This window comes from Protobothrops mucrosquamatus, unplaced genomic scaffold, assembly GCF_001527695.2.
Source record: "Protobothrops mucrosquamatus isolate PMUCROS unplaced genomic scaffold, P.Mucros_1.0 scaffold374, whole genome shotgun sequence".
NCBI classification, from domain to species: Eukaryota; Metazoa; Chordata; class Lepidosauria; order Squamata; family Viperidae; genus Protobothrops; species Protobothrops mucrosquamatus.
Genome location: NW_015386706.1, coordinates 646,775 through 669,661, shown reverse-complemented (window position 1 = coordinate 669,661; position 22,887 = coordinate 646,775). Strand labels below are relative to the sequence as shown.

Sequence of the window (22,887 nt, the reverse complement as noted above, 5' to 3'; positions counted from 1 at the left end):
TCGCCGGGGAGCGAAGCTTTCCATGCAGCGACACCGCTTGACTCGCCTCCCCGCCGCGCTCGGGGGTCCTTAAGGAGGTGCGCCGGCCGTCGGGCCCCGCAGGCTCTGACCGACCACGGCAGCCCGGCGCTCGGGTCGGACGCCAGGAGACCTCCGCGGCCTCCTCCTTCCCACCCGGAGCTTCCCCGCAACCGGGCCGAGCGCTCGGCGGGGGAAGGGCGGCGGCGGCGGCGGCGGCGGCGCCACCTTAACAGGGAGCCCCGCCCCGCCGGGCCGCTCATTGGCGCAGCTCTAATGGCTGGACGGCATTGCTGAAATGCAAAACTTGTTGCTGCTTCCCCGGCGCGCGGCGAGAGCGCGGCAGAGCCAGCAGCCGGCCAGCCCGCCAGCCAGGGAAGCGGCGCACCAGTCGCGCAGCCCAGGAAGGCTGGCGAGGCCCGGCGGGGTCCCCCCAGCCGCCACTCCGGCGCCGGACGGCAACTGCCGCGCAAGATGTGAGTCGGTCGTGCGGCGGCGGCGGCGGCGGCGGCCGATCTCTTCCCTGCCTGCCTGCCTGCCGGCGGCGCGGACTCTCTGGGCCGGTCGGCCGTGATGCCTCGCTGAGGATCTAGTCAACCGGGACTCGAGGACAGAGCCGCAGTCACCGGCGGGATGTTTGCGCTAGATCCGTTCGACCCACACGGCGGCGGCGGCGGCTCAGGCAGGAGCGGGGTGCCGGACGAGCGGGGCGGCGGCTTTGGGCCGGGCGCGGGCCCCCAGTTCAAGCCGTCACCCTTTCACGGCGGAAGTGGCGGCGGCGGCGGCGAATCGGCGCCCGTGAATGCCCTGGGTGAGCCCTCTTCCACCCTGCTGGCCATGAACCTGACCTTGTCCGGGGAAGGCTACGGCGGTTTCCACGCCCCCCGCGGCGGCCCTCCGGAGTTGGGCCAGGCCCAGCCGATCCACGGATTCTTCGGCAGCCCGCCGCCTGGCCCGGGCGCACACCACCAGACCCAACCACCGCCCTCGCACTTCGGGGGTGGCTTCGGGCCCGAACCCAGCGCCTCCTGCCTGCACGGCGGGCGCCTCCTCGGCTATTCGGGCGGCCAGCAGACGTTCGCGGCGGACGGCGGCTACGAGCAGCATCTGGCGGACGGCCAGGCGGGCGGGGACGGCTTCGGACAGCAGAGGGCGGGACCCCTCCAGGACTTCCAGCCGCCGCCGCCGCCGCCGCCGCATCATCTTCACAATCCCGGCGTGCCGGCCCCGTGCCTGCCGCTTGACCAGTCACCTAATCGCGCTGCCTCCTTCCACGGCCTGCCGGGAACCGCCTCCTCAGAACCGCACGGCCTGGACTCGCAGAGGCGCCTGCCCGGCCAAGGGGCGGCCGCGGTGGATGCCCTGGAATACAGTTACCCGAACAGCGAGAGCCATTTCGACTTGCCCGTCTTCTCGTCGTCAGAGGCCGAGGGGCAGTTGCCGCAGTACGGATCCGGACGACAGGCTGCTCCGCCGGCAGGCGGCAACTTCCCTGGCCACTCCGCCGCCTTGCCCCGAGCGCCGGGCTCCCTGGGGAAGGTGCCTAACCAACAGTCCCCTCACGGCGTCTTCTTCGATCGGTTCGGCGGCGCTCGCAAAATGTCTCTGGGGCTGGAGCCGGGCCTGGGCGCCGGAAGGCACCACCTAGTTCAACAGCAGCCGCCGCCTCCGGCTCTCCTGGCCAGGCAGAATTCCTGCCCGCCGGCGCTGCCGCGGCCACAGCAGTGTCCAGAAGGAAGCGCCGCCAATGTGAATCTGCAGGACGGCGGCGGCCCGATTTTGCAGGCGCAGCACGGCCAGTTCGAGTATCCCATCCACCGGCTGGAGAACCGGGGCCTGCAGCACCAGCCGCAGCAGCACCAGCCGCAGCATTCCTACGGCCCGGGAGAGCCGCTGTTCAACGTGTCCCACCATCACCACCACCACAGCCAGCCCCAGCAGCCGCCCAACCAGCGATTGCAACACTTCGATGCGCCCCCCTACGCGACCCTCCCCAAGAGGCCCCGCTTCGATTCGTGGAGCGGCGCTGGAGGGGCAGGCATGCACGGGGCGCCCGCCTTGGAGAGCCACCTGTCGCCCTCCGCGGCCTATCCTGGTCTGCCGGGGGACTTCACGCCGCCGGTGCCCGAGAATTTTCCGCCGCCGCCGGGCCCGGATCCCCAGGCGGCTCTGCAGCAGCGCCAGAACGCGGCGCTGATGATCAAGCAGATGGCGGCCACCCGCGGCCAACCTCAGCGCCTCCGTCCGCCCAGCCTGCAGCAGGTCGGGCACCACCAACATCCTCACGCTGCCGGCGGCCACGGCCATCACCAGTCCCCGCACCAACACCCTGGCGAAGCCGCTTTCGAGGCGCAGGAGGGCGCTTGGTTCCCGCCGCCTCATCCTCCGCCGGGCGGTGGCGATTTGCTCTTCCGACCCGGAATCGGCGGGTTGCAGGAGCCGCCGCCGCCGCCGCCCCTGCGGATGTCCTCGGGGGGCGAAGGACATGTGCCCTCGCCCGGCGGCCTGCAAGGCCAGTTCGGCTTGAGCCCGCCGTCGGAGCGGAGGCCGAGCCACCCCGACTTCGCAGTGCAGACGTCGAGCTTTCCTTTTGGGGCCCCCAGTCGCCAGCCCACCCCGCACAGCGCTTCGCCCGGGTCATTTGGGCCTCCGACGGACTTTCAGAGCTCTGCACCTCCCCAGTCGCAGCCCCGGCCCTCGCCGGCCAGCAGCAAGCTGGGGGCGCTCTCGCTGGGCACCTTCCCCAAAGGCGGCGTCGGGGCGCCGCCCGGGAGCGCAGGCCCCAAGGAGAGCAGCGGCCTCTTCGGGCAGAGCTGCCTGGCAGCGCTCTCCACCGCCTGCCAGAACATGATCGCCAGCCTGGGTGCGCCCAACCTCAACGTTACCTTCGGCAAGAAGGGCGCGCCGGCGGCGGTGGGCGGCGGGGCCGGCGGGGAGGGTGGCAAGCGGAGCAAGCTTAGCCCCGCAGAGCCTCCCGAGACAAACGGCGCAGGGCCGCAGCCTCCCCTCACGGTCGCGACGGCTCCTGCGGGCGAAAGCAGCCTCTCCCCTAATTACTCCCCTGGATCGGGCCCCGACGCCAAAGCGGGAAGCGGACGAGGCAGGGGACGTAGGAAACGAGACAGCGGCCACGTCAGCCCAGCCGCCGGGACGACGGGCGGCGCCGGCGGCTTCTTTGAGAAGTACGGCTCGACGGCGGCCGTAGAGAGCGGCAGCCCCGGACAAGGCGGGGAGCGAAGCGGCGGCGGCACCCCCCATCTTCACGAGCCCCCCAAGGCGTTGAGCTCCCCGTCTTCTGCCTGGGCCAAGGCCGGCGGCGACCTCCTCCTCCAGCCTCCTCCGGAGCAAGCCGACCTTCTTCCCTCCCTGGACCAGGCGGAATCCTGCTCCCCGCGCGGCGGCGGCGGCGGCGGCGACTTCTCCTGCGAGGTGGAAAGCGAGGAGGAGGTGTCTTCCAGCTCCGACAACCAGGGCGCCAAAGGGTGTCCCGCCGGGCGCAGCCCGCTTCAGCCGCCCGCCCGCCCGGTGGACCACCCGCTCCTGAACGGACAGAAGACGTCGGCCCTGGCGCAGCTGGGCCTGCATGCCGGCAGCAGCACCGCTACCTCCAGTCCCGACAGCTACGGCGCCGCCCCGCCCGGCCCGGTGCAGGAGGAGATTCACCCGCTGGAGATCCTGCAAGCGCAGATCCAGCTGCAGCGGCAGCAGTTCAGCATCTCCGAGGATCAGCCGCTGGGCCTCAAGAGCGCCAAGCAGGGTCCCGAAGGCTCGGGCGGGCCCCAGAACGGCGACAGCGGCGAGCTGAGCAGCTGTTGCGAGGGCGCCGGAGCCAAGGGCGCGGTCAGCACTATCGACCTGGAGTCTCTGATGGCCGAGCACTCCGCCGCGTGGTACCTTCCCGGAGACAAAGCCCTCCTGGACGGGGAGCCCCGCGAGAAGGCCCTGGTGTCCTGGGAGAAAGCGAAGGCGCCCACGCCCGGCAAGGAAGGTAGGGAAGCCGCCGCCGCCGCGCTCCGCTCCGCTCGGGCCGGAGCCACCTGGCCCAGCTTTACTCCAGGTCCCGTGCCTCCCCCCCCCCGGCGTGGTGTAGGTCCGACCGCTGGTCTCCCCTCCGCATAGGCGGCGCTGCTGCTGAGGCACCTTTGCCTCGGAGCTGCGTCTCCACTGTCAAGCAGAGCAGGCCCCGCTTGCTTGGGTCGGATTAACGTGGGAACGCAAAGGAGGGGAAAGTGGCGCGGCCCACACGCGCTGACGCGTGAACCTCCAGGACGAAGCCCCCCGCGCAGGAGCTGCCCTGAAGACGTCCCCTTCCGCGGGAGCGCTGGTTTGGCGTGGCCTTCTAGGCCGCGTCCCGCTCCCCGGGAGGGAAAGAGGACGTCTTGGGAGGCGGAAGGACCCCGTGCCTCCTAAATTCACCTTTCCAAAGTTTCGCGCAATATAATGACTTTTGCGGAGATTCGCGGAGGGGGGGAGGCTTTTGAGAGGGGCTAGGATATTTTAGAGAGCCTTAGAAACATCGGGGAGCTCTTATGTAGGTCCACGGGGTGGGGGTGCGGTGCGGTTGCAGCCTCGGAGACGGCGCGGGTTCTGCTGGTCTGATCTGCTTTTGCCCGTCCGGGTCTTGGGGGGCTCCTGGACTTCCAGCTCTGTCGGATGGGCGAGCCCCCGCCGTGCAAGAAGCTTTCCCTGGCAACGGAGGGGCTGCCCAGAGGGAAGAGGGGATGCCCAGGGGGAGCGGAGCCCTTCTCCCAGGCTTCCTTTGGGCGAGACCTTGGGGGGCTCCTTTCCCAGGCAGCCTTCCGTGCCTTCTCTTTCATTGACGCCAGACCTGGCTGGATCAATAGCTTGTTAGCCGGCAAATCACTCCCACCTTGCCGGGCTGGCTCCTCGGCGCTTTTCCTTTGGGTAAGCAGGAAGGTGGAATCTGATGCCGGAGATCCAGGAGAGAGGCGGCCATCGGCCTTTCCTGCTTTTCCAGGGGCGGCTCCAGCCACCCCCAACTCAGAAAAAGGAAGGGTTTGGAGAGGCAGAGTTTAAAGATGAATTTCAGTGACTGGAGCTTTTCAAACGGGAGAAAAGTGATGCAGCCTTAATGCTGGTATTTTGTCCAAGGTCATCAAAAGGGTGAGGGTTGGGAAGGGAAAAAGGAAATCTTTGCCTATTTTTTTATTTGAATTATTCTGCTCAACTATATATTATGCTGTCCTTTTAGGTAACTTTTTGAAATTGGTCAGTAAGCTGTTTCTGATGTTGAACAACATGTGGGATGCAGGAGCTGTGACCTGATGCGAGCCCATCCATGCGATCCTCTTTCCTATGGAGGATTCCATGGGGCGATTCCAGAGTTGTTCCGGAGATCCCTGCCTCTCTTTCATTTCCTCCACGAGGGACAGAGAACCTAGGGAGATATGTTTCATGGGCTTCCCTGCTCTGCCATAAGAAACAAAGCAAGAGTTACTTTCTAGATAAATGTGCCAAGACCCGTGCTGTTATAGAAATTTTTTTGGCAGAATTTCCATGCATAGTGCTGCGTGCATGACTTTTGGAGATGGTTTTATTTTGAGGCTCAAAGCAAGGCTCCAGCGAAGTGGCTCCTGGGTCTGTCTTGAGCTGTGTTCCAGCACCTTGACTTTGAAATCAGGGCTAGCTGAAAGACGGTGGGTGCCTCAGCTGTTGCAGAGAGAGGATGGCCGATGGGCACCCTCTTCCCTCTCTCACAGGTAGGCAAGAGCTTGGCTTCCTGGGCCTTCCCTCCCTCTCTGGGTCTCTGTCTTTTGAGGGGGTGCATCCTGGGGCAGGGAGTCCCCAGGGTGCTGCTCTGTAGCAACCTCCCGCAGCAAATGCCTTTGGTGGCTGTAATGCCAAAGGTGAATGGATTTGGTTCAGCTTCTATTCTCCTTCTCAGGCTGTTCCAGGATGCTTAGCTACTGTTTGCTGGTTTGGCTGCCTGTCATAGTACTCATAAATCTGTCAGTGCAAGAAACTGCCCCATGGGATGGTGTGAACATGAACATTCATGGAACAGCCGCTTCCACCTGAAATGTTAATCTGGGCAGAAGGACAGGGTTTCCCGTCTCCACGGGGCTCTGCTGATGGGTTGTGAGGAGGCAATCTTGAAGGGCCGGTTTTGAAACACCCCTGGTTGAAATTGAAAGGATGGGGAAAGCATGGAGATTGCTGTCTGGCATCAAAAGTGGATTGGAAATCTGTTGTACCTGTTAGAGGGGATGTGCGTTTGTTGCTGTAGCGGCACCATTTGATCCTCTGGCCTGAGGACCTGGCCTGCTTTTCTTGAATGTCTTTAGAGAATTGTGTCTGAAGACCGTCCATGTTACAGATACAAATAGTGAGCAACACAGCCACATCACAGAGGAATTTGCAGTTGCACATATGACAAACATTTTCGTAAAGAAAGTGTTGTTTTGTCAACTCCATCTGGATGACTGAGAATCTTCATTGACAACTCTTGCTGCAGTTTCCTCATATTGTGGGGCCCATTGAGTATCTCCCCGATGGTGGGTTGCCTCAGTCCCCCTGGACCCGTCTTTAGGCAGAAGCACAGTGTGGGCCTTTTGGCCTGCATTTGTTGGATTGTGAAATAGGAAGCTATTCTTTGCTTCTCTAACCAGAGGGGGGGGGAACTGTGCACCATCATTACTTGGACATTAAGAGTTTTCTTTTCTAGGTCTACGCAGCCTAAATTTATGTTTAAGATAGGAAGACCGGAGTCTTCTAAGAAGATTCCTGTGAACAGCAAAGCAGAGAGAAGGAACCAGGCTTACTTTTCATCTTTTTAAATTAAGCATTAATTGGGGCATAAGGCCCTTCAGAATTGGAATGTAAAAAATCCGCCTGAGCAGCCAAGTGCTAGTCAATATCTTATCACCTAGACTGTGGTTTGGGGTTAAAGATGAGAGGGCATCCTGGCCTGTCTTTGTAATGGCAGGTCCCTGAGACGCAGCCTTGGGGGAATATTCAACAGAGACATGGCAGAAAGGACAGGCCTTGGGCAGCGGAGAGGAAACTGGTTCCCTCTAATTGCATCCAGGCTCACTTTTGCTGAAATATACCCGTCATTCTCCTGCAGCATTATGTACTTCTAAGATTACATAGTGGAGATTTTCATGATTGCCTTAAATCTTAAATTAGTGAAATTTAGTAGCCGGAGGGACTATCTATTGATTTTAACCAGCTGAACTTCTTTGTACTTTACAGGGAATAAGCGTGATGATATTTGTATTGCATAAAAGAAAAGGAAGGAAAAGCCATCTGCTAATCTTTGGCTCCTCTGATAAAAAAAAATGTAATTTTTGTGTGGGGCTGAGCCTCCTACAAGAGGTAAAGGATTCAGATGATAGAATCGCTAGCCAGTTTTCTCTTTGGGTGGAGAAGCATTGCACGATCCAGCATTTAAAGAGAGAAAAATATGCTTGTTTCAAAATTACAAGATGGTTTCTTTGTGAGATGCACTTAATTTTAATTTGGTAAAGAATGTGCATCAAATATATGAAACAGGAGTCTCTGTCCACAAACTTTCTGGATATAAAAACCCAGGATAATTTCTTAGATTTGGTTTCCTTAGTTCTGTTTTAAATGAAGTATTAATTATTATAAGACTTTACCAAATGATGTATAGCTTAATAATAGCATTCAGTATTAATCTGACTATTCAGTGCTGAAATATTAAAATGCTACCTACCAAATGCAGATATTTTACTTACATTTTCAGAAGGGAAAAATTATGTGAGTTCAAGAAAATACTGTTATTGTATCTAGTTGAAATAGTGTTGCTAATATCAAGACAGTTTAATATTTTAATTGGTTACTGAAGAAAATGTTATTCATTGGGATGTCCCAGCATGTCTCCTACATGCATAAATACAGAGAGAATCATTGTGTCTTAAAATAGTCCTTTTTGACCAAGGATTCCTGTGGCCTAAGCCTTCCTGCTTGGAATCCAGGAAAATTTGCTTGCAGGGACTCAGGTTTGGCTCATTCAGTTGAGGCTGCACTGGGATCAATATTTAGTAATCACTATGAATTAGTAGTTTATTTACTGTTTTGTGGTTGTTCTGTACAAATGATTTTCTTATGGCTTAGATATGTTTAATTTTACAGCTCTGGAATTCTTCTACCTAGAAATCTTTCTAAAGCATAACAGCTCCATTTGTTTCATTCTGTGGCTTTTAAAAAAAAAAGAGTTCAGAAAACAATGATAATGCTGGAGCTTCATCAGAAAAAAGGCAGAGAAGGACAAAAAAATACAAAAGGCACGTTGAGCCCCAGGGTACCCCTCAGTTGAGATTTTGCACCATCAAGTCTAAATATAGTATCAGAATTTGGATTCATGAAGTATTTCCTTTGTTCTTGGCAGGGCATGGAAATAACCACTCACCCTTAACAATTTCATGGTGGAATCTTTCCCGCCACCCAATAATTTGATGCAAAGCATACCTACATCTGAATGGAGAGATTTGGAAGCCTCAGCCCGCAATGCTGGCCTAACTCTTCTCTTGTACTCCCTTCCCCATCACCTTTATGTCCTGCCAAAGGAAAAATACACTAACACCAAGGCAAAAGCCGAGACTGCTAAAGGGAGAGTGGGTAGGATGTTTTGTTGGATGCCTTTGTTTTTCATGGGAATGGACGTGGAACCCTTCAGACCCAACTGAGCATCTCAAGCAAAGCAGATTTAATAACTGAAGTTAGTTTGAGTCGATTCGTGTTAAAATTCTGAGAAAAGTAGTTTTCAGCCTTCATTTTGAAATTCTGTATTTCATTAGGAAAAATCCTGCTGCCAGTTGACGCGTCTCTTTTTCTTCCATAGTTTGCTCAGTGGTGAGGATACAATGAAAGGGTCTTGGCCACGCAGGGTTAATTGTCCCCATGCCTCAGAAGCACAGGCAGAGCAGAGGGAAGCCTGGGGAAGCCCTCGGTCCCTGCTTCTCTGCTGCTGGACGAGTAGCTGCCTGTTCGCCTCAGACCAGGGTTCGGAGTAAATGATCTCTAAATCTGACATTTGAGGATTGTGATTGTTGCCATGAGCTTTCTGCTTGTCCTAGTGGACAAATTGTCTTCTCTTTTCTTGACCGGGATGGAATTGGAAATTGTGCCAGTTTTCTCTCTTCCCCAAAAGAAAAATGTGCGTTGCCCCTGATCTGAACTCACACAGGAAGCAAAGCTATTTGTTTTGAGCCACAAATGATGGCTTGTTCAATGCTTTCTGAATAGCTGCAAGATGGGGTTTGAGCTCCCAAGCACTCTTCTTCGATAAGGAGAGAACCCCCCCTCTTCGTGGATTCTGTTCCCTCACTCCGCTAGCCTAATCCCCCATGACTTTCTGGTGCCAAGATCAGATATGCAGAGCAAGGTGGGTGACTGGAAGAGAACCGAGGAGATCTGACGTGCGACAACTGTCCCCTGGGCTGTTCCTTAGCGGTGGCAAAAAGGAGAGAGATCTTCTGGCTCTTCTCCTCCAGCCAAGTGGGCCTTTACAAGACAGCCTAGGCCTAAACCTTTTCCAGGCCAATACCAGGAGCTGAAGGGCTGCCCTGCTGGAGAGCTGAAGAGGAGGTGGTTCCTGCTGGTCACTCTCCTTCTTGGCTCCACCGTACTGTCCCTTCTTTGGTGGCTACTTGGTGGATGATTAGGATGGCTTTGTAAGCTACCTGAACAGCTCTTGGGAGGCCTTTCCCAGGCCCAGAAATGAGACCACCATTCAACGGTCTGCGCAAGGACTATTCCGGTGACTCCCATCTGGAGCACATGTCTGCCTGTCTTCCACCCTCGATCCATGGTAGCCTGAAATTCTGAGGCCCATAAACTCCAGGCAATGCCTTGGATGTTCCTGAAGTGAGGAGGTCAAGAACAAAAGACTGGCCCCTGGGATTGCAGCTCACGCTCAAGCGTGTTTGGTGCTTGTGCTTGTTTCCTGGAGCTGCGACTCTGAACCCCTTTATTTGTTCTGTGTCAGGAAACCTTGCGATATGTGTGATGGGTCGCAGCATTTCTCTTGATGCTTTGAAAATACCCTTAAACCAAAACCCCACCCAGCAGTTTGGGCTGAAGGTGGTGCTTGTTACCCTTTGTTTTGTAAGGCTACTTCATTTGCTCACACAGTATTTTGTTGAATAATTTCTGGAAGCGAAGCAAAAAAAATGAAAGTTCTGATTACAAGTCATCAGAGTTCCACAAGGCTGCGCCATGCAGGGAGACTCAAGCCTGGGGCTGCTGCTGCTTCACCTTGTTGCCTCCGTCTTCCTGGCATTCCTGGAGGAGCGAGGCCAGTGTGTGTGTGTGTGTGTGTGTGTGTGTGTGTGAAGGGGAAATGGGTTCAGGAGGTGCTTGAGAGTTGACACAGGAATGGCAGCTCTTCCACCCACCAGTTCCAGAGTGGATTTTTCCGTGAGGCAGCCTTTCCTGGCTTTGCAGAGGTTCTAGTGTGCGAACCCCTATGCCACAAGGGACTGGGGGGGGGGCTGCCTTTCTCCCTCGTCTGCGCCTGGAGCTGAGCTCTGCCATGCTGCTCTGGGGCTGGAGAGGCATTTAAGGTTGCTGTTTTAGAAAACACTGTGCTCACTGTTATTCTGGTGTTCTGTTGCTGAACAGGATTTACTTTTGTGTGTGTGCAATTTTATATTTCTCTACGGTTTATTTTCTGGAGAGGTAAAATGTGCATCAGTTTTGGTATGATTCGTGGCTAGGCATTCCCATTGTTTAAGAAGATGCCCCCCTCCCCCCGGTGATTTCATTCAGTCCAACAGTTTGGGCTGGGCCATTATGATTCCCAAACAGGATCCAGTCAGCAGATGGAATTATCGCTTTGAATCTGAGGAGCAGAAGCTGCCAGGGTGAGGGAACAAAGAGTGAGATTTGGCCAGGGGTGTGGTTGTAGCCTGTTCTGCTGTCCATCGGCCTCTCCTTAAGGATACCGAAGCCTCCTCCTTCTGGGCCTCTGCAACCAGCTCGGCCAAGGGCTGTTGCGCTTTTGCCCTCTCTGATCCACCTTGGAGGCGTCTTTGGGGGTTCAAAAATAATTGCTGCAACACACACAGCCCTGAAGGGTTGCAAAGGAACATTATTTGTTTATTTTAAGTAGCCTCATGCTTGCAAATGCTGGCAGGGCTAAAAGAAAGAGTTGTTAGTTATGAGTTTGGACAAAATGGAAGGGGGGGGCATTACCTTTTTAAATAAATATGTATACAAATCCACCAAAGTAAAGTGAAGCAGCAGAAGGGCAGAATGCCAAAAGAAATAGCAGGGTGAAACACGGCAGATGCGGAAGCAAGGCAGAGCTGGCACTGAGAGCATTGGCAAAAGGGAAGCTCTGGAAGCCTCCTCACCCTGTTTCCTGCCCCAGATGCCCAGGGCTGAGTCCAGAGGGGAGGGGGCTTCGCACAAGCAGCCCTCTCCCTAGAGCAGCTTCAGACTGCAGGGCCACAAGCGGGAGGAGAGCAAGACAGGAGGCCTGGCTGGAGCGTTGCACTGGAGAGATCCCCTCGCCGGAGGCTCTGCAGCCGTGGTGCCACTTAGCACCAACTGGGACTGGGAGCTCAGCCCCTCTGCTTTCTGTGGGGTCCTTTATCCACTGCCCCCTCTGCCCCCCCCCCCAGCATCTTCCCTGCTCTGGCTGGTTCTTCCTGTGGGGGAGGGGGCATTCTGGACCATTTGCCAGTGACGTGAGGGCCGCTGGTGGCCATTTCAGAGGCAGGCGGTGCCACATGGGAGGTCTTAGATCAGGAGTGTAAAGAAATGTGTAGTAGGAAAAGGGCTTCTTGGATTTGCTAATAACACCCTTTGGAATCTGCAAATTCATGCTTCCTAAATAGGCAAGCTATGCGGTTTTTTTCTGCACAGAAAAACACTTCATCTAAAGTTGTTATAGAATTCTTTTCCTTTTCATATTTTTCCTCTAGGCTGAGTGAGATATGCTGAAGATTTTATAAAAATATAAATAGTTACTTCATTTAACAGAGGGAATCTGTTTAATATCACCTTTTTTGAATCCCCATTTTAAAATTCCCATGAAATGCGTATAAATGGACCAACAGATTTAGCATGTTAAATTGACTGGGCATTTTGTTTTGTCATGCTCCATATACATGTTAGACATGTTGCAACATATGAGCGCATGGCTTCCCCGGTGAGGCAGGAAGAGTCTGCTGGGCCAAGCTGTGTCCAGGGTGAGGTGCTGGAGGCGGCAGCAGTTGAGAGGTGGCTGGGTGGCTGCTTCTTGCGTGCGTCCGGAGTTACTCTCCCGACTCTGCATTTCTTCCTCCTTCCCTTCATCCCCGAAAATCTTGCAAACCTTTAGACTCCACTTTCACTGGCTAGGAGAGGTTAGGTGGGCCTGGGTATCCTTCCCACCGCTCCTTAACCTAGTAGATGCTAAGTTATTACATTTGGCCATATATGCAACTGTTTGAATTGTAGGTTTTTGCTTGTTTTGTTGAGGTTTTAATTATTTGTTTATTGGATTGGCTATTATGTTGTAAACTAATTTTATTGTATAGAATTTAATTGCTTTTTCCCCTGAAGAGTCTTGGTAAATATGCATCATCATCATCATCATCATCATCATCAAATTGGGAATTTGGGATCAATGCAATTTAATTCTTATAAAGTCATCAGGAGTTGGTGGCTGATCAGAGGATTAAGCTTGCTGGCGATGGGCAGCAAGGCCTGAACAGGCACTTTCCCTGGGACTGTTGCGGTTTCCAAGCGGTGCCAAGTCATCCGCTCACCTGGAGGGAGAAGAAAGGAAGCCAAAGGCACGGCTCCCGTCGAGGGAGGCAGTGACACTACAAAGGGGTCCCTGGGAAGCCTCCCCCCTAAGCCTCCTTCACTGGTGGGGGCTTTGCGTCCCATGCCAGCGTCGGCCCTTCGGACGGGCTTTTCTGTTCCAGCTTGCAGGAGGAGCCCATAGCAGCTTCCCCATGGCCTGCTATTTATAGCTCACTGTTATTAATTCACAGCTTATATTTTAATCTGTGCTCAACATTTAAGACACTATTGAAATCTTGTTTTCCGATGGGCAGACCAGATTCTCTCGGGCTGAGCCTTGAATGGGCAAAAGAGGGCAGCGCCCTGGCAACCGGAGAAGCTCCCAGCAATTGGGCAGCTTTCAGAATTGGCAATGCTGGTTTTGAAATCAGCTGGTCAAATGCCCCAAGTAATGACCTGCCCCTCAACGGCTAGTGACGTTTCTGTAAATCAGACCCCCCCCAGGTGCTTTTTACACATGGAAGGATTATAAAGAAGTCAGGAGGGCGGTTGCACCATCCGTAGCCTATTTAATCTGTGAATAATTGCTTTAATTATTTCCGATCAATATCTCCATTCCATAGCTAAATTTACTTCCTCAATGACCAGACAGACACCTTACGTTATCCGACGGGCGGCCCCCTAGTCAGCCAGGTTGGTCCATCCTGCTTCCTGAACAGAGTTTAGGTGAAAACTAAGGGGAGATACGAACACGGCTTCTCTCAGGAAGTGGACTTGCTGGCTTACTGGAAAGAGAAGGGCAGCCCTGCTCCCCCTGGCTTTTCCCCAGAAAGCCTGTGGCCTCCTTACTGGCGGGCACGAGGCTCACCTGAACCTCCTTCTCAAAGGGGCAGGAATAAGAAGAGCCCAAGGCTGTCTGGAAATAGGGGAAGGGCAGAGAAAAGAGGAGGACTGGGGGGGGGCTCCACACACTTTTGGGGTGAGCATTCTGTTTTGCCGTCCTGGGTGCAAATGCAAACAGAATTGAATTCTTAGTGGTGCAACCAGCTTTGCACTTTGGAGCAGGCTGCCTTATCTGCCCCTATCTGTCTTCCCTTGCAAAAGCCAAAAACCAGGAGCCCCTTGCCAGCTCTTGAGCACTGGGAGCAACACAAACATTCAGGCGACATGGGCCCCTTACGATAGAAATCTCTCGGGCACCTCAATTCATCATCTTGTCAGGAGAGAAGAGCTGGCGAAGATCACAGGCGGTTTTCCTGCACTGCTAACCCAGGAGTGCCTAGACGGGCTTGGGATAAACGGGCTACTTGCTGAGCCCAGATGGGTGCTGGGCTCATGCTGGGCACATGCCTCTCCTCCCTCACCCCCCTTTGTGCCGAGGGAGGGGTGCGCAATCTCCAGTGGCTGAGTGGGGAGAGTGCGGTGCTCGAGAGCGTCCTTTGGCTTTCTCAAGTGGCAGAAGGGATCCTGCCTGTGGTTTCCTGGGCTGCATCCAGCAGCTCCTTGGCAAGCCAGCTGGCTCCAGAAAGGGACACAGCTTCTGATTCAGCTCTCATGGGCAGAAGATGAGGGTGTGCTTGCAATGGGAATCCGTGTGCAGGCTAGGATCACATCCGTTGCCAGGAGCCAAGCCAACCTTGGCTGGCAAACACCCCTGGCGAAGCATTGCCAGCTGGAAACGGGCACCTTTGCCTGTGGACTGAGAGCACCGCTGAGACGAGGCTCCAGGATCAGGCCCCCGAGGGGGAGGGGTGGCTTGCGAGAGAGGAGTGCAGTGCACAAAGGCTGACCAAAGAGGGTGGGCCCTTGGCTGAGCGATGTGCACAAGGATGGCAGGCATGTGCCTGCTTTGTCTGCCCTCGGGCGGGCTCACGTGGGTCCCTGCCGCTCTCGTTTCCAAATGCCGCTGTGCAAAGCGCTTGCTTTGCCGATGCGAAAGCCGGAGGGGTCGCTGGGCATTGGCGCTCCATCCTCGGCAGCAGGCTTTTCACAGGAGTGCCCAGGCAGGTGTCCAAACCGATATGTCAGACTGTCACAGGAGAGAGTTGGTGAAAAGGATCTTGCCCCACGGGGTGTTTCGAACGAAGAGAGGCGGGGGAGGGGTGCTCTCAGAACCGCATGGCCCGACAGCGCGTCCAGGGAGGAGGTGCCTTCAGCCTCGTGGCATCTTTATGGTTGGCCGGATGCTCTGGGCCATTAGCCATTAGCCTTGCATCAGGCAGGCAGGCCGGCCGGCTGGCCGGCAGACCTCGGGGTTTGCCAGGAATTGTGCCAGCACATTGGCAGAGGTGTGGGATGAGCATCTAGGTCAGTGGCTTCTCTGATGCCAGACTTTTGTGAAATGGGGTGGACTCAGGTTAGCTGCCAAGCACCAGGTCTTAGAGAGGTGGGCAACTGCCCAGGGTCTGTGTTCCATGTTTTGCCCTTTCAGCAGCCTGGCATAGGAAGAAGCCTTGAGGGGAAGTTGGGGGCATGCCCTTCTCAGCTCTGCCATGGATCGCATGGCTGCCTTTGCGGTTCCAAACCCGAATGCTTCGGCTCTGTTCAGAATTTGGGGAGAACCTCCGCAGAGGCCCAGCGGGATGTTCTGGCTGCCAGCAGTTCAGGCTCAGGGCAACCCAGACTTCCTTGTGGAGAGTTCTTCAAGAGCAAGGAATTCTGGCACCTGCTTTGGGAACTGAGGGCTGAGCCTCAACACCCCTTCCTGCTCTGCCCGGAGCCTGGCCTGGGGCCCCGGCCCTGACCTGCTCTCCTCTTGCCTCGGGGGCCCCTTCCCAGCCCGGAGTGGCTCCGGAGGAAGCCCCAGCTGCATGCTGCTCTTGGTGGCTCCCTGGTGGCACCCAGCCTAACCTCTTTCTCCTCCTCCTTTTGCAGCCCACGACCTCCCCTCTAGCAAGGCCTTGGCTCCAGCACAGACGGGCAGCCACTTGCAGTGTCTCTCTGTCCACTGCACAGACGACATGGGTGACGCCAAGGGCCGGACTGCAGTGCCAACGTGGAGATCCCTGCACTCGGACATCTCCAACAGATTTGGGACTTTTGTGGCTGCCCTGACTTGAAGAAGGAAGATGAGGAGGAGGAGGAGGAGGAGGAGGAGAGGAAGAGGAAGAGGAAGAGGAGAAGGTGGTGGTTTTCTTCTGTTCTTTTTATGTTTAACCAGCCGCTGCTACTAGCTGGACAGTTTTTCTAGGCTGGTATCTGTTTGGCAGCATACAGACTGGCAAGGATTAATTTAAAACAAACTCAACCTTTTTAAAAAAGAAAGAAAGAAAGAAAGAAAGAAGGAAAGAAGGAAAGAAAGAAAGGAAAGAACAGCTGCCATTTCTCCTGCCGGAGGAGGAGGAGGAGGAGGAGGAGGAGGAGCAGGTGCACCGAAGGAAGGAGCAAGGAGCCGGCGGTGAGGCCAAGCAGGGCCGGGTCATGGGGAGGCAGGATGGGTTCAGGTTTTTCGTGCTCCCCTCCCCTCTTCTCAGAAGTCTGAGAGGGTAACCTGGAGAGCAGCACCAAAGTCCAAACCCCTCAGAGGGAAACTGCCATCCCAAAAGCTGCTCGAGGGACCCCCGAGCTTTTGCCTTTCCTGCCCACCACAGCCAAACACCATCAGTGCTCAGCCAAGGATTCAGACCGTCCTTTGTCTCACTGGAGAGCGAGAAGGCGGGTGGGCGGGCGAGGAGGGGGGGATGCAAGCTGATCCCTTGCCTCCCCTCCCCACCTCATTCCTGCAGCTGCCTGGTTTCTGCTTTCTGGCACAAAGCCTCAGATCGCCTGTTTTTCTTTTGTGTGTGTGTCTGTGTGTGTGTGTGTGCTTGCAAGCGCGCTCAGTGGCAGCTCTGCTCTCAGGGCCTGCCCGGCTCCCCTTGACAGCTGAGTGCCTTTCCTGGAGGGAGGGAGGGAGGGAGGGAGGGGGCCTCCTCCACCCGGCCAGCAGCCCAGCCGGGTCCTCCTGCTCTGCCCACAGCCTCCCATTGTCTTCCTCCACTTCCTGCAGAGAGAGGCCCCTCTGTGGAGCCCAGTCCGAGGCTTCCGCCTGGCTACATCCAGCCGGCTCTCTGGTGGTGCTGCTCTGGCTGCCAGGGAGTCAAAGCGGCAGAGCAGGGGCAGTGAGCCACGCTTGGCTGCGGGGAGGAGGTCAGGAGAGGTGCCAGCCTGGCCAGAGGGGACGGAAGAACTCCCCTGCGGCTGGGGGCCCGGGGTGGTATTTCCAGCCTCAGGTTGGCATTTCCAGCAGCAGCAGCAGGAAGGAGGCTGCTCTGAGCCAGCCCACCTGGTGCCTCAAGAGAGTCCTGCTGAGTGCTCAGTTTCCACCGGATTTCCCTCTGCCCAGGCTCTCCTGGCGGTCTGGGTTGTCTGCTGAGAAAGCGGGGGGGGGGCACAGGGGCAGGGGTCCTCTGCAGAGCAGGCCCAGTTCCCGGCCACAGGAAGCTCCCCACCCCGTTGCCTTTTCTTCTTTGAAATCTAAGAAACCTGAGGGGTGCATTTCTTTTTTAATGTCCTGGATTTTTTGTGGACTTTTTCTCCCCTTTTGCTGGCAGGTCAAATTTTGATCAGCCTCCTGTCCTGGCTGTCTGCACCTGTACGGGGAGGTTTCGTCTTGGCTCAGAGGCAGCAGCTCCCCCCTGGTTCTGCCCCTCTGCCAGCCTCTGGAGTTGCCCCACGGACGACGTTCCAGGGTTTTCTCCTGCCCTCTCCCGTCTGGGGGCTGCTAGGCGACCCTCCTACAGCCAGTGATCTGCCAAGGGAGGTGGGTCAGGTGGGGGTCTTTATCCTGTTGTTTTCTGAAAGTAGGCTTTTGTAAGAAGAAAAATCAGCATAGAATCAATGGAATTGAAGCATTAAAATAAGAATAACAATGATAAAGAAAATCCCAAATAGACAGCAACAATGTTAAAATGAAAACAGCAAATTCAAACTTCATTCAGGCAAAGAGAGAAAATATTTTCAGCTGATGTTTAAAATGACTGGAAAATAGCTTTAACAGTAAAACAATAAAATAACAATAGAGTTGTCAGAAATTATCAGTAAACTGCCTACTAAAAGCATTTAGTTGAGTAACACCCTGCACTGTGCAGAAAAGGAAAGGAAAAAAACCCTGTGGATTTGCAGAACTCTTCAGGCAGAGAGTCCAGATAAAAATCACAGGAAACCTGCTGAAGACACACACAGACACACAGACACACACACACACACACACACACACACAGAGAGAGAGAGAGAGAGAGAGAGAGAGAGAGAGAGAGAGAGAGAGAGAGAGAGAGCGCACACAAATGGCTCTTTTGTTGCTTGAGGGCAGTGCTGGGTGCCCTCCTCTGTTAATCTGGGCCACAGCCACTATCTAAGCGGGCGTGGGGCACCCGAGGCCACCGGCACCCCTTTGCAGGAAACCACTTTGCGGCTAAATCAGGTCAACCTTTTCTGAACGGCCCCTCCTCTCTGGAAAGGCTGGGGGGGGGGGCCTCCTCAGCCAAAGGTCCAGAATTGCTCTGCACAATTACAGCAGCTTCTCTGGTGGGGGAAAGCAATCTAAAATAAGCCAGATATTTTAACCAAGATTTTAGGATAAAATTAAGTTTCGGGGGACTTGCCAATTGCTTTTTCTTGGTTTCATCCCTGCCACAATTCCCCAGCCATCGCAGCTTTAAAAACAAATCCTAAAAGAAAAGGATGTCCTTATTTTCATTGTACTGAAAAAGAGCCCCTTCCCCCCCCCCAGCTAAATCCCTCCTGCTCAGTCCGAAGAAGAAGAAGAAGAAGAAGAAGCAAAGTTATTGCACATGTAAGATACTAACATGGAGAGCAACTTGTAATCTGCCCCTTCCCGCCTCTTCCCCTCGCCCAGCCCCTTTCCTAGGAATTTAGTTTAAATTGGTTTCTCAAGGCTCGGTTGGAAGACTGTGACAAAAGCTCATAAAAGTGAGTGTTATTTTCTTTCTTTTTTAAATATGTAAAGTGCAGTCTTCTCTATTCATGCATATTGTATATATCTGTATATGTTTTACTGAGCAACTAAATAACAATAAATATGATGTTACTGGTGATTGTTGGACCTTTTCAGTTAGGTTCTTCTTCATTTTCCCTACAAAATGTGTTTTGTAGTGTTTTGAAAGAGTCATTTTTGCATTTGCTGAGAGAACATGGGAGAACATGGGAGCCACTTAATGAGGGGGGCCAGATGGGGTCCCTGTTTCTCCCAGGGACTGAGGAGGGTTAATCAACCCAGCTCTTGGGGCATCAGCTCTGTTAAGCGATTTTTGTCTTCTGCGACTCGTCTCCTGGATACCCTGAACTGTAGCATTCATCATTCTGGCTGGGAATTATGGAGCCCAGGTACACCGGCTGGGAAGCATTGTCCCAAGACCATTGGTGGCTGCTTGGGGAGTCCTGGGCACCCGTGTGAGGAAGATGCCGGCTTCTAACACTGTCCAAAGGCCCCAGTCAGGCAGGACTGCCAAGGGAGGGGTCACTCAGGAAGGTCAGCTATCTCCCCCCCCTTGGCTCCCCCTTGGCCCTGAGTGAAGCCAAGGGGCCAGAGTTCCCAGCCCCTTGCCTCCACTCAATTCTTCCCTGGGCTTGTGCTGAAGCCCAGCCATCACACCCAGAAGCCGTGGTTGTCAGAAAGTGCCTCTCTCTTCAGAGAGACCACATTATGGTGAAAAGGGGTTTTTTTGGGGGGGGGAGAGGGGGCGGTGAACTGGCACAGCATCTTTGGAAGTTAAAAGACGGAGAGCATCCCTTGGAGCCCTTTATCCTCCACAGAATGCAGGGTCCCCGTTCTCTCTCCCCCCACCCCCCACTTGCAAGCTCCTCTGCCTCCTGGAGAACGTTGCTCTTTGTTTAACAGCCCTAGGGGGGGCTTTCTGGAGCTTCATTCCAAGCCCCCCTCCCCCCACCTCCAAATAGTCCAGTATTTTAATGCATTCCTTCCAAGGGGCCTCCCTGACTCTCCCCTCTGCAGCCTTCTTGGTGGGATAGCCTCCCCCCCCCACTGCTGCCCTGCCTTGTGTTCTCTGCTGGGCAACCCAAACCACGGGGGGGGGGAGGGTTGTTGCTGGCCCAGGAAAAGGAAGAGCTTTTGTGGCTGAGCAATGGGGGGGGGGCAGGGAGGGCAGGGACAAGAGATGCTCAACATTGTTGAGCAAGGCCTGTGACCAGGTGGGCATAAAGGATCATAAAGGACTGGGCGGGGGGGGGGCTGCTTGGAGGCAAAGGCTGGGTGTGCTGGCCTGGCGGAAGGAAGCAGAGTGGAAACCCTCCCAAGTGCTCTGCTTGGTAGGACGGCAGCCAAGGCTGGGCTGCCCCTCTGGGATCTGGCTGCCTTCCCCCATGCGCAGCCCCTGGAGAAGTCCCCAGGGCTTTCTTGGGAACACCCTGAGCCCCCCCTCTTTGCTTTCGGCCTGGGGAGGGCAGGGCGGAGACTGAGCCCAGGAAGAGAGAGCCTTGGGCTCCCAATTCGTTAAGCTCATCCTTTCAGCTCTCAAATAAGGAGACATCCTTGGATGTGGCCCTTAAACCCAGCCCCAGGGCAGGAGAGAAGCAAGAGGGGACTGCCCCCCCACCTCCCCAGGGGTCCTGGCTGGGCATCTCCTGCTTGTGAAGCAGGCAGAGAAGCATCTCTAGAGGCTTTGCAGTCAGCTGGTGAAGTAAGTCAACTGAAGATGGTCCAGCATAAAAGTCACTGAATAAAGAGCACTCTGAGCAATTGCTGCCTAATTGGGGCCACGCTGCTGCAGCTCAGCTGGAGGGAGGCCAGCCCAGGGACTGGTCTGGAGAGCCAAAGGTTCGCCCCCCCCCTCGGCACAGGGTAGGAGACCATAGGCCAGGAATAGAGACCCGTTCCAGCAACCCCTCCGTCGAACAAGGAGAGGAAAGACCCCAAGGTTTTCCGGTCAGAGGGAAAGCCCAGGATGGGGGTCCCTCAGAGAGAGCCTGAGGTCCCGAACTGGTGAACCACAGCCAAGGTTTATGAGGCAGACATGCAAGAATGGCATAAAGTTATGGAAAATGTATTTATTACAACGCTTTTCATGGGCAAGTTATCATTCTGTCAAACTTTATTAGAGAAAGTAATTAATGGGCTGTAAAAGGTGCCAGTGCATAGCCAGGGAAAGAGGGAGGCCCCCTGCAAATCCCCCCCTGTGAGATTTATGCCCCCCCCCGCCCCTTGTGCAGCAACAGGTGTGCTCACTGCCAGAGGGGGGCCTGGAGCGCCTCAGACTCTGTCCTCCTGCAGGGGGGGGGAGTGCAGGGGGGGCTCGGCTCAGTCAGCATAACTGAGGTCTTGATCCTGCCTCCAGCCAGCCCTCCTCTTCCTCTTCCTCTTCCTCTTCCTCAGAGCCTTGAGAAAGGGAGCGCACAGGGCAAGCAGGAAGCAGAGGAGGTACGGAAGGGGGCTGGCTTCTGTAAGGGAGGGGGAGCGGGGGCCATAGATTTTTTTCTGCCCACCAGGAGTGGCCTGGCAGGATGGCAGTTGGTAGAAATGGGAAGGGAAACCCTCCACTGGGCACCAATTTGCCTTCAGGCTTGGCTGAGCTCTTCCCAAACCATTTGGCACATTTTGCTACTGCAGATCTGGCACTCCTGTCCAGCTTTGGCACAGATTCTTCGTGGATAAAAAGCCAGGCCGCCCGCCAGCATTTTCTAAAAGACCTCCAAGGTCCCTTCCAGCTTCTATTCTATTCTATTCTATTCTATTCTATTCTATTCTATTCTATTCTATTCTATTCTACTCTACTCTACTCTACTCTACTCTACTCTACTCTACTCTACTCTACTGGGGCTGCTTTTCCTGAAGGGGGGATTGATGGTGTTGCCATCAATCCCCCCACTGTTGAAAATTTCTCTCCTGGTGCCTTATTCCGGAGGATGACCCCCCCCTCCAAAAGGGAGAGTATCAAGGATTCACCTGCCCCCCCTTAGGGGATGCACCCCTGCCAGGCACCCCTGTGCACATGGATGCCCTCTCTCTCTCTCTCTCTCTCACACCCAGCCCAACGCCCAAGGCTTGCCAGCTCAAAATACTTCTCCTTCCCGGGATATAAATATCCTGCAGCTGACGACCATGTGAGAAGCAGCCCCTCTGCAGGCAGAGGTTGGCAGCTGTCCTCTGGGCAGCTCGTGTGGCTTGGAAAGACGCCAGAGCAGCGATGCCAAGGCCTCGCACAGGGGCAGGGTGACCGGCTGCCCTCCCGGATCCTTGCAGACAGTTAGGACCCATCAGCAGCCTGGCATCTGGCGGCAGATCTGGCCAGGCCACCTTCGTCCCCATCCAGAGAAGAGGGTGGTGTTGCGCTTGTTGGCTACGGCAATTTGGAGCCTCACAACCCGCAGCCTTAATTCTGCCAAAGCTTCTTGCCTGAGCACCCCCAGCCCTTCTGAGGCAAGGCTGCCAATCAAGCAGGGTGGGCAGCTCTGGGCCATCTGTTATTGGTGTGGGGGGGGAGAGTGCAGAACGCAGGCAGAGCAAGGCCCCTCCTGCCTGGTGGGCATCTCAGGGAAACACAGGCCGGATCGGGCCCGGGGGTGCTCCGCCTATGGTGCTTCAGAGGAGGGTGCGATCTGCTTGGGGTCGCAGGAGGCCAAGGCCATGCTTCCCCCCCTGAGCTTAGAGGGTAAAGAGCAAAGCGCCTTCTGAACAAGCTCAGAGGCAGCCTCTTCCCCTATTCCCTTCTTAGGCATGGATCTCCAGCCTGGCCCTGCATCTGGGACCACCGTTTCTCCCCTGATTGCCTGCTGGCTGCCCACCTCACTTTGGTCCGCTTCCTTCCCCAGGAAATTGGTTCTCTTTGGTCTGGCACCGCTGATGGCTTCCTCCACGCTGCTTAGGGCCAAGGGGCCCCACAGAGATGCTCTGGGTCTGGGGGCCCCTGCTCAGCAGCTGGGGAGAGTCGGTGGACTTCTAGCCCTCCCTCCTCTCCGGGATGCCCCCCCCCACCCCAGGAGTGGCTGAAACATAATCTGCTCCTTCAAGCCCTACCAAGGCAGAGTAGAAATTCTAATTTTTGCTATGCTCCCCTCCATTAATTTTCCAGTTGTAGTACATTACTCATGGATAATTAAGAGTGAGCTATTAATACAACGTTTAATATTCAAGTGCAGCCAAGAGGAGAGGCCGATAAGTCACAAGATTTCATCCTACAAGGCATTTGAGCC

The 22,887-nt window shown here is 55.3% G+C and overlaps 1 protein-coding gene across 1 annotated transcript; it reads left to right on the top strand.

Annotated features, from left to right (window-relative positions):
• Positions 1-651: 651 nt before the first annotated feature.
• On the top strand, positions 652-15,800 carry MN1 (MN1 proto-oncogene, transcriptional regulator). Its single transcript, XM_015815772.1, has 3 exons — positions 652-2,772; positions 2,806-4,006; positions 15,616-15,800. The coding sequence occupies exons 1-3, from the start codon at positions 652-654 to the stop codon at positions 15,798-15,800; spliced, it is 3,507 nt and encodes a 1,168-aa protein (XP_015671258.1).
• The last annotated feature ends 7,087 nt before the right edge of the window (positions 15,801-22,887 follow it).